Source organism: Pleurodeles waltl, chromosome 6 (genome assembly GCF_031143425.1).
Source record: "Pleurodeles waltl isolate 20211129_DDA chromosome 6, aPleWal1.hap1.20221129, whole genome shotgun sequence".
In the NCBI taxonomy this organism is placed as follows: domain Eukaryota; kingdom Metazoa; phylum Chordata; class Amphibia; order Caudata; family Salamandridae; genus Pleurodeles; species Pleurodeles waltl.
The window spans coordinates 250,154,360-250,168,478 of NC_090445.1; the positions used below are offsets into that span (position 1 = coordinate 250,154,360).

At 45.2% G+C, this 14,119-nt stretch overlaps 1 protein-coding gene across 4 annotated transcripts in view; it reads left to right on the forward strand.

Moving 5' to 3' along the window:
- The window catches only part of MAPT (microtubule associated protein tau), a 755,319-nt gene that overhangs the window by 395,952 nt on the left and 345,248 nt on the right, over positions 1-14,119 (forward strand). For all 4 annotated transcript variants that reach the window (XM_069238040.1, XM_069238043.1, XM_069238041.1 and 1 more), the window contains one exon: positions 13,931-14,063. In XM_069238040.1, coding sequence (XP_069094141.1) covers positions 13,931-14,063 — 133 coding nt within the window. The remainder of the gene's footprint in view (positions 1-13,930; positions 14,064-14,119) is intronic.

Consider the following 14,119-nt stretch of genomic DNA (forward strand, 5'->3'; position numbering starts at 1 on the left):
TAATTTGGCGGTCCTGCACCGCTACGCTGTTGGCGGTCTGGCCGCCACCGCCGGCATGGCAGGGCAGAACCTCCAGGGTCATTTTGACCCCTATAATATCTAAAGTGAAAGTGGGCAGCAGAAATAAAACATGCAGATTAAAATGGAGATTCTGTTCCTGGTGCCAACAAAATGACTTGCATCCATTTTAAGCCTCACCAGAACAGTTTTTGCCATATTTTCTATTGCTAGCCAAATCCAACTTGGTTCACTCTTTGGTAAAGGTCCACCTTGCTGCAATTTCAAGATACAGAGGATCAGTAGAGACACTATCTCTTTGTTCCTCAAGACTGATCAAACAATTCATGAAGGGTTTGTTCAGAGATTTTCCTCCGGTACTGGCTCTTAACATAGTCCTATCACAGTTGATGAAGTCTCTCTTTAAACCTGTTCAGAAAGCTGAACTAAAGTCCCTCACATGGAAGGTTGCTTTCTTACTTGCTCTCATGTCTACCTGAAGGGTTGGTGAGATTCAAGCCTTCACTACGCTTTACAAAGGAATTTGTCCTCCTCGTAACAAACCCACAATTAATTCTGAAGGGTCCTTCTCAATTTCATCTTAATGAACCGATAATTCTTTGAACATTTTTTCCCAACTCACCCATAACAGCTGGAATGTCTCTCTACACAGTTGACGTTAAACAATGCCTTAATTTTTACCTTCATCGTACCAAACCTATTCACAAGACTTATCAACTACTGGTTTCCTATGAACTAGGACATCAATGAGCTGCAGTTACTAAAACCAACGATGGCAAGATAGCTTTCGTCAACCATTCTGCAAAGTGGGCAAACCCATAACAAGACGTACTATGGTGCACTCTACAAGGGCAGTATCCACCTCCGCTGCTCTGTTTGCTGGTATTCCACTAAAACAAGTATGCCATGCTGCGACTTGGAAGAATACCTACTCGTTCATGCAGCACTACTGCCTCCAATCAGCACAGCGCAGTGACGCAGCAGTAGGACAAGTAGTGTTACGTCATGTATTCCAATAAAGTGAGCCTCTCTCAATAGAGGATTTCTATTAATAATACATTTTAAAGAGATCTTCACATTACTGTATGGTCCTATTTGATTGTTCTGTAAATGTGTTTTTCTGTTATATGATAATATTAGGCATGAATGCTTCAGATCTACTTCTAACTATATAGGTATAGATCTTCACTGTAAGTATTGTAAATGATTTACTTACAAATGTAAATTCTATGATACACACCATCCTCTCAAAGTATTCTGTTATTTACAGTACTGCTTGCTATTCCGATTCAAGCATATGAATCTATGAAAGATCCAATACTGGATAAGAAAACAAGTTACTTACCTGTAACATCAGTTACCCAGTATTGGTAACGAAAATAACACTTGTGACCCCTCTCAATCCGGGTTCCGCAAGAACCACAGCACGGAAACCGCACTCATCGCACGCACTGACGATATTAGGACCAAAGTCAACAATGGCGAGACCGTCGCACTCATCCTCCTAGACCTCTCCGCAGCCTTTGACACTGTCTGCCACCACACACTCCGCACATGCCTCCACAACATATGAATTCGCCACAAAGCCTTAGACTGGCTCACCTCCTTCCTCACTGACCGGACACAGAGAGTCCGCCTCCCACCTTTCCACTCCACCACCACCAAGATCATCTGCGGAGTCCCCCAAGAGTCCTCTCTCAGCCCCACTCTCTTCAACATTTACATGATCCACTTAGCCAACAACCTTCGATCACCCGGAATCACTATCTTCTCCTACGAAGATGACACCCAACTCATCCTCTCCCTCACCCGCAACCCCACCACCGCCAAAACCAACCTACACGCAGCTCTCCTCGACACCGCCAACTGGATGACAACTAACCACCTCAAGTTTAACTCCAACAAAACCGAGATCATCATCTTTGGCCCCACAAAACCCGTCACGACTCCTGGTGGCCCACCGCCCTAGGACCCGCACCCACCCCGCAAACCATGCACGCAACCTCTGCATCTTCCTGGACCCCTCCCTCTCCATGACACAGCAAATCAATGCTCTTACCTCTTCCTGCTTCCTCACACTCCGCACTCTAAAAATAATCCTTCAAATGGATTCCCCCAGAGACCAGAAAGACAGTCACCCATGCACTCATCAGCAGCAGACTCGACTACGGTAACGCCCTCTACGCCGGCACCACACTCAAACTCACACGCAAACTCCAGAGAATCCAGAACACAGCCACACGCCTCGTCCTTGGCCTCCCCGCCATGAACGAATCTCACCACACCTCAAAACCCTTCACTGGCTCCCCATAAACAAGAGAATCACATTCAAGATCCTCATCCACGCATTCAAATCCCTCCACAACACCGGCCCTGCATACCTCAACGAAAGAGTGAACTTTCACACTCCCACCCGCAACCTCCGATCAGCCAACCTCGCCCTAGCCACAGTCCCCCGCATCTAACACACCACCACAGGAGGCAGGTCCTTCTCCTACCTCACCCCCAAAACCTGGAACTCCCTCCCCACCAACCTCCGCAAAACCAAAGACCTCCTGCTCTTCAGAAAGTACCTCAAAACATGGCTGTTCGAACAGTGACCCTCCTGCCCCCCATAAGCGCCTTGAGACCCTCACGGGTGAGTAGCGCGCTTTATAAACTTTTTTGATTGATTGATTGATTGATTGATTGGCATCTTTCATAGATTCACATGCAACCCACGATCCTCCCCTGAGAGGCTTCCCTTATAGATAGGGGTATTATTCCCTCTTGTGCATGAAAATCTGAGGAATTCTGCCTCTCTCTGGAAGGGTCTGGGGGTTGCTTACACCTGATAGGTCATTGTTTTACTTTGGTCCTTTTTTTAATTTAGGACATTGATAGGCTATTAAACTGAGTGCCTAGTGCCAATATAGCCTATGATGGAATTACATACTGCTTTAATGTGGTACCGTAGGACTGCCACTTCGACGATGGGGAATGATTGAAGCTTGTGAATGTGTGAAAGATACCAATACTGGATAACTGCAGTTACAGGTAAGTAACTTGTTTTCATCCCCTTGTATCCATGGTGTCCCAGTGTCTGTGGTCTCCTAAAGTGCATGGTCCGGCCTTTGCCACCAGATGACCTGGTCTCCTATCTCTGTGTTGATGTCCCCATATTCTGTGCCGTATGGCAAATTCCTGTGTCCTTGGACATTTACCCAGTGTCAGCGTCTACATGTTACTGTCATTGTTAGTGTATCTGGGTGCCCAGACACCCTTATGTCTTTGCCCCTGTTTCATAGCATATCTGTTAACCCTCTTTTTTAGTCTCTCACAGTCCCCTTTGATCTGCCGTCATTCTTTAATTTTCACTACCTATGTTTTATTACCACTTTGTCTCTCTGTTGCCGTTACGCCATAGATATTTTTTTAATATGCACTGCATGGAAATAACCATATCTAGAGGCTGACAAAGAGTTTAACAAAGATCATGAGTAACAGGCAGAGTAGCAAACCAGCCACTTGTTTAAGACTTTACGAAAGGACAGGAGCAAATATTTTTTATGAAGATGAAGTAGGAGACAATCTGTGCTTGGACCCCCAAAATGGAAAGCTTCTGGTCACCCTTTGACTTCCAGGTTTATTACGAACATTCTCCAGCCAAAAAAGCCTTTCATACTTCAGGAAAGAACATAATGACACAATAGGAAAAAACTACAAGCCAAAAACTGTTCGCCAGAACTAACTTTGAAGGTATAGAATACATATACAGCATTAATGACTTGAAAGAATAAGTCTATATACTTGGAAAGGGATTGAAATAAAGGTAGTGGGCAAGACTTTTATTATATGATAGAGACTTCTAGTTGCAGATTACCTTAATTCCCCCAGGTGTCAGACTGGATCCGGAGATTTTTCTTCGAGCAGTACCCTTGCTCGGTGTCAGGTGGCATCCATGTGCGTTGTTGGCATCGTGGTTGCTGTGATGACATTGCGATCATATATAGGTCCCACCCGGATGCGCTGACGTCAGTCCTTTCCTGTGCGCGCCACGCGCAGATCTAGAGAAGTGCTATCCTTAGTCATTTTTTCACTAGCTTTGACTTTTTGTCGTTTTTTTTTTTACTTGTTGGTGCGTTGAGGATATCACGGAAGATGGGGTTCAAACCATGTGACTCCTGTCACCGAATGTTGTCGGTGACGAATCCACATCTCGTGTGTTTGAGGTGTCTGGAGCGCGGCCACGACCCGAAGTCTTGTATCGAATGCAGGGCCATGAAACCAAAGGCTTTGATGGAGCGGTCAGTGTAGCTCATGGCGGCCGGGCACTCGACTCCGCATCACTCCTAGTCTTGTTCAAGAAGAAAGTCACAAGACCGGTTGTGTAGTCATCAACAGTCTTTGACGTCCCATTCTAAATCTTCGGGACTCTCGGGTCATGAGAAGAAAAAGTCAAAGAAGGCCAAACGTTCTTTGACTTCACCTCGTTGCTCAGCCGTTGCGACATGGGAAGAGTGTCGATGCTCTTGGCCTCCGTCTGTGTAGCCTACTTCTGGGTCCACTCCCCGCTTCCCCAACTTCTCAGGAGCCAGAGCCAACCCTGCTCAGCTAATGGAGTTTTATGAGGCCATGCACCTCATCTTTGGATAGACCGACCCCCCTGTGGCACCTTTAGGGCCTGGGGGATTGGATAGGAGCCCCTCGGGTCCTGACGGCTTTGGCTCCGGCCAATGAGAGCCTCTCCGGATCCATTGTCGGATTGTTGCAGACGCCGGTCGTTCGAACTCGAACTTCCCCGGCCCCCAACAAAAATGTCGACACTCCAGACACCGGTTGGGCCCACAATCTACTTCGACCCAATACTCATCCCCAACTACCCAGAGCCAGAACAGTGTCGCTCAACGCTGGACCCAACTTCAATGGGGTCTTCTCACCCCAGCTTGGATTCCGACCCTTTTAATTATGGGTATGAATATATGTGAAAGGATTGGAGGAGATGCTGGACCCTTTGGAATACCAGCTAGAAAACCCTGACGTGGACTGCTCGGAGGAATTGGATGAGGCTAGTGGTCTGGATACTTGTATAGATGTTGGCATGCTTTCTTCTCCTACCGTGGCTATGGCAGAGGGAGCACCTTACTCCACGGTGGTCAGAAGGGCAGTTGAGGTCCTTGGACTTGAGCTTCCTTCTGTTGCCATCAGGACTAACCTCCTGGCAGAGGTGCTTCAGCCTGGGGCTTCCACTTCGGAGCCTCTCCTTCCATTTAATGAAGCCCTCACCAATGTCCTTTTGGGTACTTGGTCCAGAACCAGCACAGGGGCTCCTGTGAATAGGACAATTGCCGGTCACCATCTGCCCATCCCGAATGACCCTAAATTCTTGTCCCAACACCCCACGACCGAGAGCCTTGTCATCCAGGCTCCTTCCTTTGGCGCATTCCTCTTCTCTCCCCGGATAGGGAATCAAAAAGACTGGATCAACTTGGGAAGAAAATGTTTTCTTTCTCCATTCTGGCATTTGGGTCTGTGAACATCACATGCCTTTTGGTCCGCTACACCCATTCACTGTGTGATATGGTCACACAGGTATTGCCTCAGATCCCAGAGGCGTCCCGGACCATCATCTCTCAAGCTGTTGCTGATGGGAGGGATGCAGCTAAGTTCACGATTCATTGTGGACTGGACATGATCAACTCACTGGAAGATCGGTTGTGTCGACAGTGGCCTTGAGGCACCATGCCTGGTTGAGGAGTCTGGTTTTATGGGGGATGTCCAACAGTCTCTCATGGACATGCCTTTCAACGGCACCCATCTCTTTGGAGACAAAGAGGACTCGGCTCTCAAGAAGTTCAAGGAGTCCCGGGCTACGGCTCAGTTCCTTGGCCTCACGGCTCTCGCTTGTCCCACACAGTCCACTTTTTGCCCCTTTCTTGGTCATGGAAGGGGCTCCCTGTCACGTCCTTTTCCTGTCACCCACCAAGCCGCACATGCTACTCAGCCACTGCACGGTCGGGGATGCGGAATTCCAAGGGCTCGTGGGCAGGGAACCAGAGCTCTGCCCAGTTCACTCCCGCCTCTGCCACAGCTTCCAAACCCTCATAGTCTATTCCACCATCTCAGACCAGTTGGGGCACGATCCGCTATCTCCTGCCCCACTCGGAATCCATCATGATGGACAGGTGGGATTTGCAAATTGTCCGAAGGGGCTACTCCCTCACCTTTGAGACCACTCCCCTGTCCATCTCCACCCCAGGAGTGGTGCTCAGAGTTTCTCCAGAGGGTCCCTGGGTTCTGCCATCTTGTTTCCAAGGTTGGCAGGAAACTCTGGGAGCATCTGAGTGGCCATGCCAGGCAGGTGACGTCAGAGCCCCTTCCTGGTAGGTGCTTACCTGCTTAGGTGACCAATCCCCCTTTCAGGGCCATTTAGGGTCTCTCTCTTGGCTAGGTCCTCGGATTCGGCTTGCAAGATTCCAGCAGGAATCCTCTGCAACCTCCACTTCGGATTCTGGCCACTGGAACCGTGATTTGGCCCTCCAGGACCCAGGAAACACTGCTACAATGAAGACGACTCTTCTGCAACTTTATTTCCACGTCTTCTGCCAGCTTTGCAACATTTCCCAGGCGGTGCTTCCTCAGAAGACTGCAACTCTCCAGCCTGCACAATAAGAAGAAGGAATCTCCCTTGGAATGAAGGAGTCAACCGAAGGCACCTACAGCAAGCGACGACTGGCTGTGTGGATCTCCCCTCATCTTGAGCTGCGTGGATCCTGCATCACGGGTGGTGGTCCGGAGTAGTCCTGTTGGTCCTCTTTGCCAGCTGTCCAATTTTGGTGGAGGTAAGCCTTTGCCTTCCCACCCAGGACAGTACCTTGTGCACTGCATCTCTTGCAGCTGCCAAGGCTTATTTGCATCTCCTCAAAGGGATTTTCAGGTGGCATGTAACTTCAGCTCCAAGCACTCCTTCCTGCAAAGTACAGCCTCCTGCTTGGTTCTCCGGCGGCGTGGGATCCTCTTTTGTAGTGTTGAGTGGGCTTCTTCTGCGACTCCTGTGTCCCTGTCCTGTGGGACTCCTGTGAGTGCTGCCTCTGCTCCTGTGGACTCTCTGTGACACTGAGGGCCCCCTGTGACTCCCCTCCTGGGTTGAGTCCTCCTGGGCCTTGATGGTGACCATCACCCCTTTTCCACTATTCGCGAGTTTGCCTTTGACAAAGCTTGTTGGTGGAATTCCTGCACTGACACCCGTCTGCAAACTTCACTCCAGCGTGGGACACCATCTGCATACATCAGGAATTTTTCTCTGGCTCCAGGGCTGCAGTGCTGACCTGTTCTTCATCACCGTCAACCAACTCCTGCAAGTACAGCTGGGTGGGTAGTAGCTCCTACTCCTCTTGGACTCCACTGTGAGCCTTGGACTTGGTCCCCTCTCTCCACAGGTCTTCTTTCTTCTGGAATCCACTGTGGTTTTCTTGAAATCTTGTCTGGGTGTCTTCTTTTTCTTCTATTTCCTCCTTTTGGGTGGTTTGGGGAAAAACCAGTGATTTACTCCTGCATTCCTGGTCGCCGTTGGGGTACTGTGTTACTTACCTTTGTGGTTTTCTGGTACTCCCAGCTGCCCTCTACACATTCTACTTACCTAGGTTGGGCTCCTGTGTTCGCATTCTATTTTTGTGGTATATGGTTTGTGCTTCCCCTAGGGTCACTATTGGTTATTGCTATTTGCACTGTTTTCTAACCTTTTCTATGCCTATTTGTGATTACTAGTGTATGTATTTAGTGTATTACTTACCTCCTATTGGAGGATTGCCCTTCCAGGATTTTGTGGTGATTTGTTCCAAACATAAAGTACCTTTATTTTTTTTACAACTGAGTGTTTTCTTTCATGTGTGTGCGTGCTCTGTGACTACAGTGGTATTGCATGAGCTTTGCATGTCTCCTAGATAAGCCTTGGCTGCTCATCCATAGCTACCTCTAGAGAGCCTGGCTTCTAGACATTGTCTACACTTCACTAAGAGGGGATACCTGGACCTGGGATAAGGTGTAAGTACCTTAGATACCCACCACACACCAGGTCAGCTTCCTACACTCCTACAGTCTGCCAATTTCCTTCTTGTGATGCTCTATCAAAGCCTCCTGCTCCTCATATGTTGGTGCAAAGTAGATTAACAGAAGCAGGGACTGCACTTTCACCTTCCAGTATGTCCAGGCAGGTCCAGCGCAGCAGGTGAGCTGGGCAGTTACACGGAGGCCTCTGAAGCGTACTGTGTCCCTGTAACTCAGAATAGGAGGCCAGTCAGCTGACCCTGGAGTTACCCAGGAAGCCAGGGAAGAAGGGAACAGGTCCATTCTTCCTTCTCAGATAGCCGGGAAGACATCAGGCAGCAGGGCAGTGCTCTAGCAGCAGGGCAATCCTTCTATTGTAGTATCCACAAGTCCAGGAAGGTACTGGAGAGTGGATCTAACGGTCCTATGTTCATAACTGACGCCAGCTTTGAAGGGGAAGAAACTTCTGCAGTTTCCCCTCCACAAAAGTGTGTGGAACTTCTTGCCTTTCTGCCTTTGTTCCAGTCTATCCGGGGGCACAATAGGCTAATGTGAAGTTCTTTGTGTGTAAGCTGAGGCAGGGTCTTTGAAGTGCAAGCAGGGCTGTGCACAGCTCGAACCCCCCACCCTGCTCGGGTAGCCCATCCTGTCAACATCCAGTCCCTCTATTGTATGGTTGTCTGGGATGAATACACAAATGACAACTGACAACTGCACCTAGTCATGAGACCCAGGAAGTGGGCTGTAGGTACTAGATGGTTAGGACACAAAAATGACAACTTTCTTAACGGGGCATCTTCAGAATTGTGATTTATAATCTGACTTTACAGTGAAAGTGGATTTTAAATCACAATTCTTTAGACCTCAAACATTACATTTCTATCTGCTCCCAAACAAAGGTTACCCCTTATTAGTTGTAATAAGGGAACTCAATCTTATCCTATGGAAGAGGTATGCCTCACAGTATTGAAAAATGAATTTGTCAGTGTTTTACTACCAGTGCATGTAAATCTTAAAAGTACACGTCCAGCTTTCTAAATGCATTTCACTCTTCTCTATGGGCTATTTAAAGCCTACATTAAGGGGTTACTTGTATGTTCTAGAAAGGGAGTTTTAGGCCAGGCAAGGGTTTTATTTTACTAAGTTGGATCTTTACGCTGCATACAGGCTGCAGTGGCAGGCCTGGGATGTGTTTTAAGGGGTTTCTTAAGTGGGTGTCACGATAGGTGCTACAGAGGCACTAGTAGCATTTAATTTACTAGCCCTGGGTATCTGGTATACCAATTTACAAGAGACTTTTAAATCAATTAAATATGTCAATCAGGTGTAAGCCAATTTTACCATGTATTAGGGAGTAAGCACATGCACTTAAGCACTGCTTAGCCATAGTAAAGTGCACAGAGCCCTAATGCCCAAAAAATAAAAATTCAGCAGAACAGGAGTGAAAGCAAAAGGTTTGGGGGCTACCACCCAAGGCTGTCAGGTCTAAAATTATCCCACCTCTAACTAAAGACTACTGCATGTCCAGAATCTTCAGATCGAGACATTAATTCAGTTTGTTTGTCAATGGTCTATGTCAGTGCCATAAGCATTGGCGAAATTAATCTAGTCACGGGTCTTTCTCGAAGTACTTTTTGTGCATGTTGAAAACAGGTTGCAATCTCCCTCAGCTGAATATATTTTGAGCCTTGGCAGTGCCATCACAAACTATGGAAGTGACACATCGGGAAGCACCTCAGGCAGATGCAGATCCAGACTGAGCATCTCAACATCCTGCCAAGAAATCTAAGTTTATATAGATTTCATTATTTTTAATGATGAGTCATAGCATCTGCAACTAGTCAAAAATGTCACTAACTGCAGCCAATTCGCTATGTAAACTAAGGTTCTTTTCTTTATTGTAAGTATGAAGGTATGGTTTTGTTTACTTCCTCTGCCCCTCTTAAACTTTTAATGAAATACGTTCATCAATAATAATCAAAGCCTCCATTGTCATTGAATCAGGCCTCATTCTCAGACTATTATTTGAAAACCTTAAAATCATAATAATTAAAAGGCAGAACCATTTTTGTGAAGTGAAACCTACAAACTCCCATTCAGTTTTTGGTATAGCTCTTCTTTGCAAAGGCAATTGCCTTTTTGTTAATCTTCCTGAAAGTCCTTAAAGAAGAAAAAGCAAACAGAACTTAGGTGGGTAAATCACATTATAATACTGTTTTCAGTATATCTAATAAATACTGCAACCTATTCTTCCACAAACATTCTGTTTTTAGGTTTCATAAGTAAAATATCTAGATTGCCTAGAGGGTGCTCAGATGTATTGGGTGAAATTGACTGATAAGGTGATGAAACCTTGCGTTGAACCACTTCACCATGATGGGTTTTGATCTGCATGACCTGATCTGGACCAGTTAGTCCCTGTGACTAGAATCATTGTAGCATGGTAGCCTTGAGGCCCATTCATAAGCATTCATGGTTAAATAACTCTTTTCTGTATACAAACATCAAAACAGAGATGATGGATCTGCCATTCAGTAAAAAGCCTTATTTTCGCCACCCTCACAGGATGCAATTTGTGTTACCAACTCTTCATGGCGCAAAATGCGCCTCTTATCGGCCTTTTTGCCCCTGTATCCTTGTCCATAATACGACAGGGGTGCAGAGCCAAAGTGATTCTCTCATTTGAATGGGGCCACTCCACCAGACAAATGAAATAACTTTTTTCAAGATAGCCCCTGTGCAACACATCTGTTAGCGCCACCTGCATTACAGAAAGGATTGTTCACCTGTTTTTGCCCCATTCTGTAATACCAAAGTGCCCCAAGGGCTAAGAAAGTGGACGCACAGACCAATTGAACCCACAGCGCACAGACCCAGAGCTGCTGTTGCTAGCAAAGCACAGTTTATTTCAAAACATGTGAGGTGTAGCTCAGCTACTTCAGATCCTTAATCATGCCCAGGAACACAGGGGCATCATGCCTAATATATCTCAAACAATTCATTCTCATGTAATCCTCACATACAAAGAAACTGGCTGAAATTCTGGAGTGGATACAACTGGAGAATGGAATGGCATCTCTGGAGCTTCAGGATGCATGTGTTGTCATCTAGGAGGAAAATTGCCAATACCTGAGATTTGTTGTACGGGATAAGCATTACCAGGTCAGTAAAGCCATTGTTTTAATTTGGCCCCAGCACTGTTCACAAAGGTTTGTATGTAGTGGCCTCCCATTCTCATTTAAGGCAGTGCATCCTTACCGATATAGTTTTGTAGTCAAAGCTTTTTTTGTAACATCTTTTTATTTTTTATCTCAAAACAGTAAAACACAGTTCAGTTGCCAGGTTGAAAGAGAGGCACGGAAGGATGGCATACATTGTTACAGTATATTGGCCCATAGGGAACCGGGGTGTGAAGAACAAGTACACTTCTTAGACGCTCATCCCCATCGTATAACACCGTTGTAGTCAAAGCTTGCTCTTCAGAAGAAGGTTTTGAGATGTGTGGTCCAGTATACAACATTCTCTACATTTTAGGGGTTTCTTTCAGTTAAAATAAGTGCTATCCAATTATTTGCTTAATGTTTCATTCTATAAATCGCCTGTTCAACACCTTCCTTTGTGCGGATTTTCCCCCCCAAAAGGCTGTTCTTCTGGAAATAGATAACTATTTCAATTCAGGTGCTGGTTTAAATGAATTCTAAGCCTGCTGGCTTCATGCATCTGTGTAGTTTCTCCTGTTATTCTCAAAATGAGAGCTCTTGCTCTTTGGTGCTATCTGATATTAATTAGTCATGGAATACCTCTGCCTATGTGCGAGTTGTAAAAAATATTTTTAATTATACACATTTTCAGTTTTGACTGTAATTTGTACCATTAAACGAAATGACCATAAAACACAGCACTTTTCACAATTTTTCTGAACACAATCAATTTAAGCCAGATTAGTTCTATTGAAGAACATTTGAGTACATAAAAGAAAGCAGAGAATGCTGCGTCTGTTCATAAATTGTGCATCTCACTGCCGCTTTAACGCTTTAAGATTTGTGCAAGTTCTTTTATCTTATCTTCAGGAACCAAAAACACTGAGCTATGCTACCTCGTTCTAAAGCTTCTGTTGATTGTTTTTGTCCATGCCTAACGCCTTAATATCTAACACTTGTTTCCCAAAATGAAGCTCAAGGTAGAAATTATTTATTTTTGTTTGTTTAATTTTGGGGCCGAGTCACCTCTAATCACTAGGATGTTTACTTCAGCCGATATCCTTCCTGTAATGGGAATGAAAAGAGAGACGGGGTCGGTGGAGGGGAGAACAGAGGGAGAGAGGGAGTGATTTTTGTGTGTTTTGCATTCTGTAAGCTCACGTCATTACGAATGATGCGTGGCAATGTCTTTCTGGGAGGAACAGGGTAGGAGCTGGCTCAGAGTTGAGCAAAAGCAGCTTGGCAAGTACAAAGAAAATGGTTTACGGACAGGAATACATGGCTCTGGAAGGCCCACCGTAGATAGGGTGGTCCTTCGGTTCCTTTTTAAATCGGCAGTGCTCTGGATTTTTGCCCAGGGCAGGATGTTCGGAGTGGCTGAACCAGCTGAGGCTGTGCTGTTAGGAACGAAGCTGTTTCTCCTCCTCCAGAAAAGGAGGGGGGCGTTCTGGGAAACTGATAAATTGAGGGGAGGAAAAGGATGACGGGAGTAAGCGATGCCACCATGCAAACGTTATATTTATCTTTACTATCTTTAGTGTCAGTCTGAGGCTCCTAATTATAAGGCTGTCCTTCATTTCACTAATGTTCAAAGTTGTAGTTACTAGTCAACATCAACGCAATAGAAAGTGATGTTATTATAAAAAGTATGGAGAATTCCGACCAGATTAAGCCTTATCAAGGGACGCTGGCGTGCAGTAGACGCTGGGAAATCTTTGGCTATATAACTGCATTTCCAAGAAGCTGTTTATGGTCCTATTACTGGATGGTACAAGAGTCCTGTAATTAATCGCAGGTAGAAGCATGAGGAAAAATAGTTCCATAGTCAACTTAAAGGAAACCTTTCCTAATTTGTCCTTCTTTTTATATCATAACACTTCCACATTTTTGTGATTTCAGACACATCAAAAACATATGGTGATGTTTTTAATGATGCATACATTGGCTCGAATTAATTATTTCAAGACTCATTGATTGTGAGTCAGTTTCATGGATAAGTTGTATGATATATCTGTTAAAACAGTCTTCTCCAACAGGTTGCTCGTGAGCTACTGGTAGCTCTCCAGCTATCTCTTAGTAGCTTGCATGTGTGCAACCCAATCTACTAATTAAAAGCTTTTGGTCTGTTCAGTGTTTACAAAATTGAATTATTTGTCTTTGAGATGAAAAAATATGTATTTTCGGAACTCATAAGCTTAGGTTTGAGAAAAATGGTTTAGGTATCAAAATATACTTAAAGCTTATATTTGAGTGTTCAATGATGAGGTGTTGTGGAGGCTTATTACTTATATTATTAACTTGATACCCAGGGCACTGCAGCTGTGTCTGTTCTTTATCACTCACGCAGAGGAATTCTACTGCAACAGAGCATTTTTTTACATTACTGCTGGCAACCGCTTCTTCCGCTTCTTGATGAACTGAAGTGATCAATGCTGGTGAACCGGTATATAATGGGCACTAATGTAATCTTGTCTGATGAGGTTACTTTTACTACTCTAATAATATTAGTAGCTAAGGATGATTTTCATTGAATGTACATAGCTCTTATTACTGAAAAGGTTGAAAACCTCTGTGTTAAAATGATGTAATGATGTTTCCCATATTCACATCTTGGAGACGAGTGGAATTGAGTATGGAATTACGTTCTTGTTTTGAACATCAAGTAACTCTTTCCCTTTTGTTTAAAGGATGTGGATTTACAAAGTGGTCAGAAAGATGCACATAAGAAGGTTTCGCCATCCATGGCTCAAAAGAGTCCGGCAAATGCTACCAGGATACCTGCAAAAACACCAACCAACACAAAGACTCCTCCCAATAACGGTAAAGAAGAGCTGATTCAATGGAGTCTGATTTGTGGTTCAAGAACAATGATTACA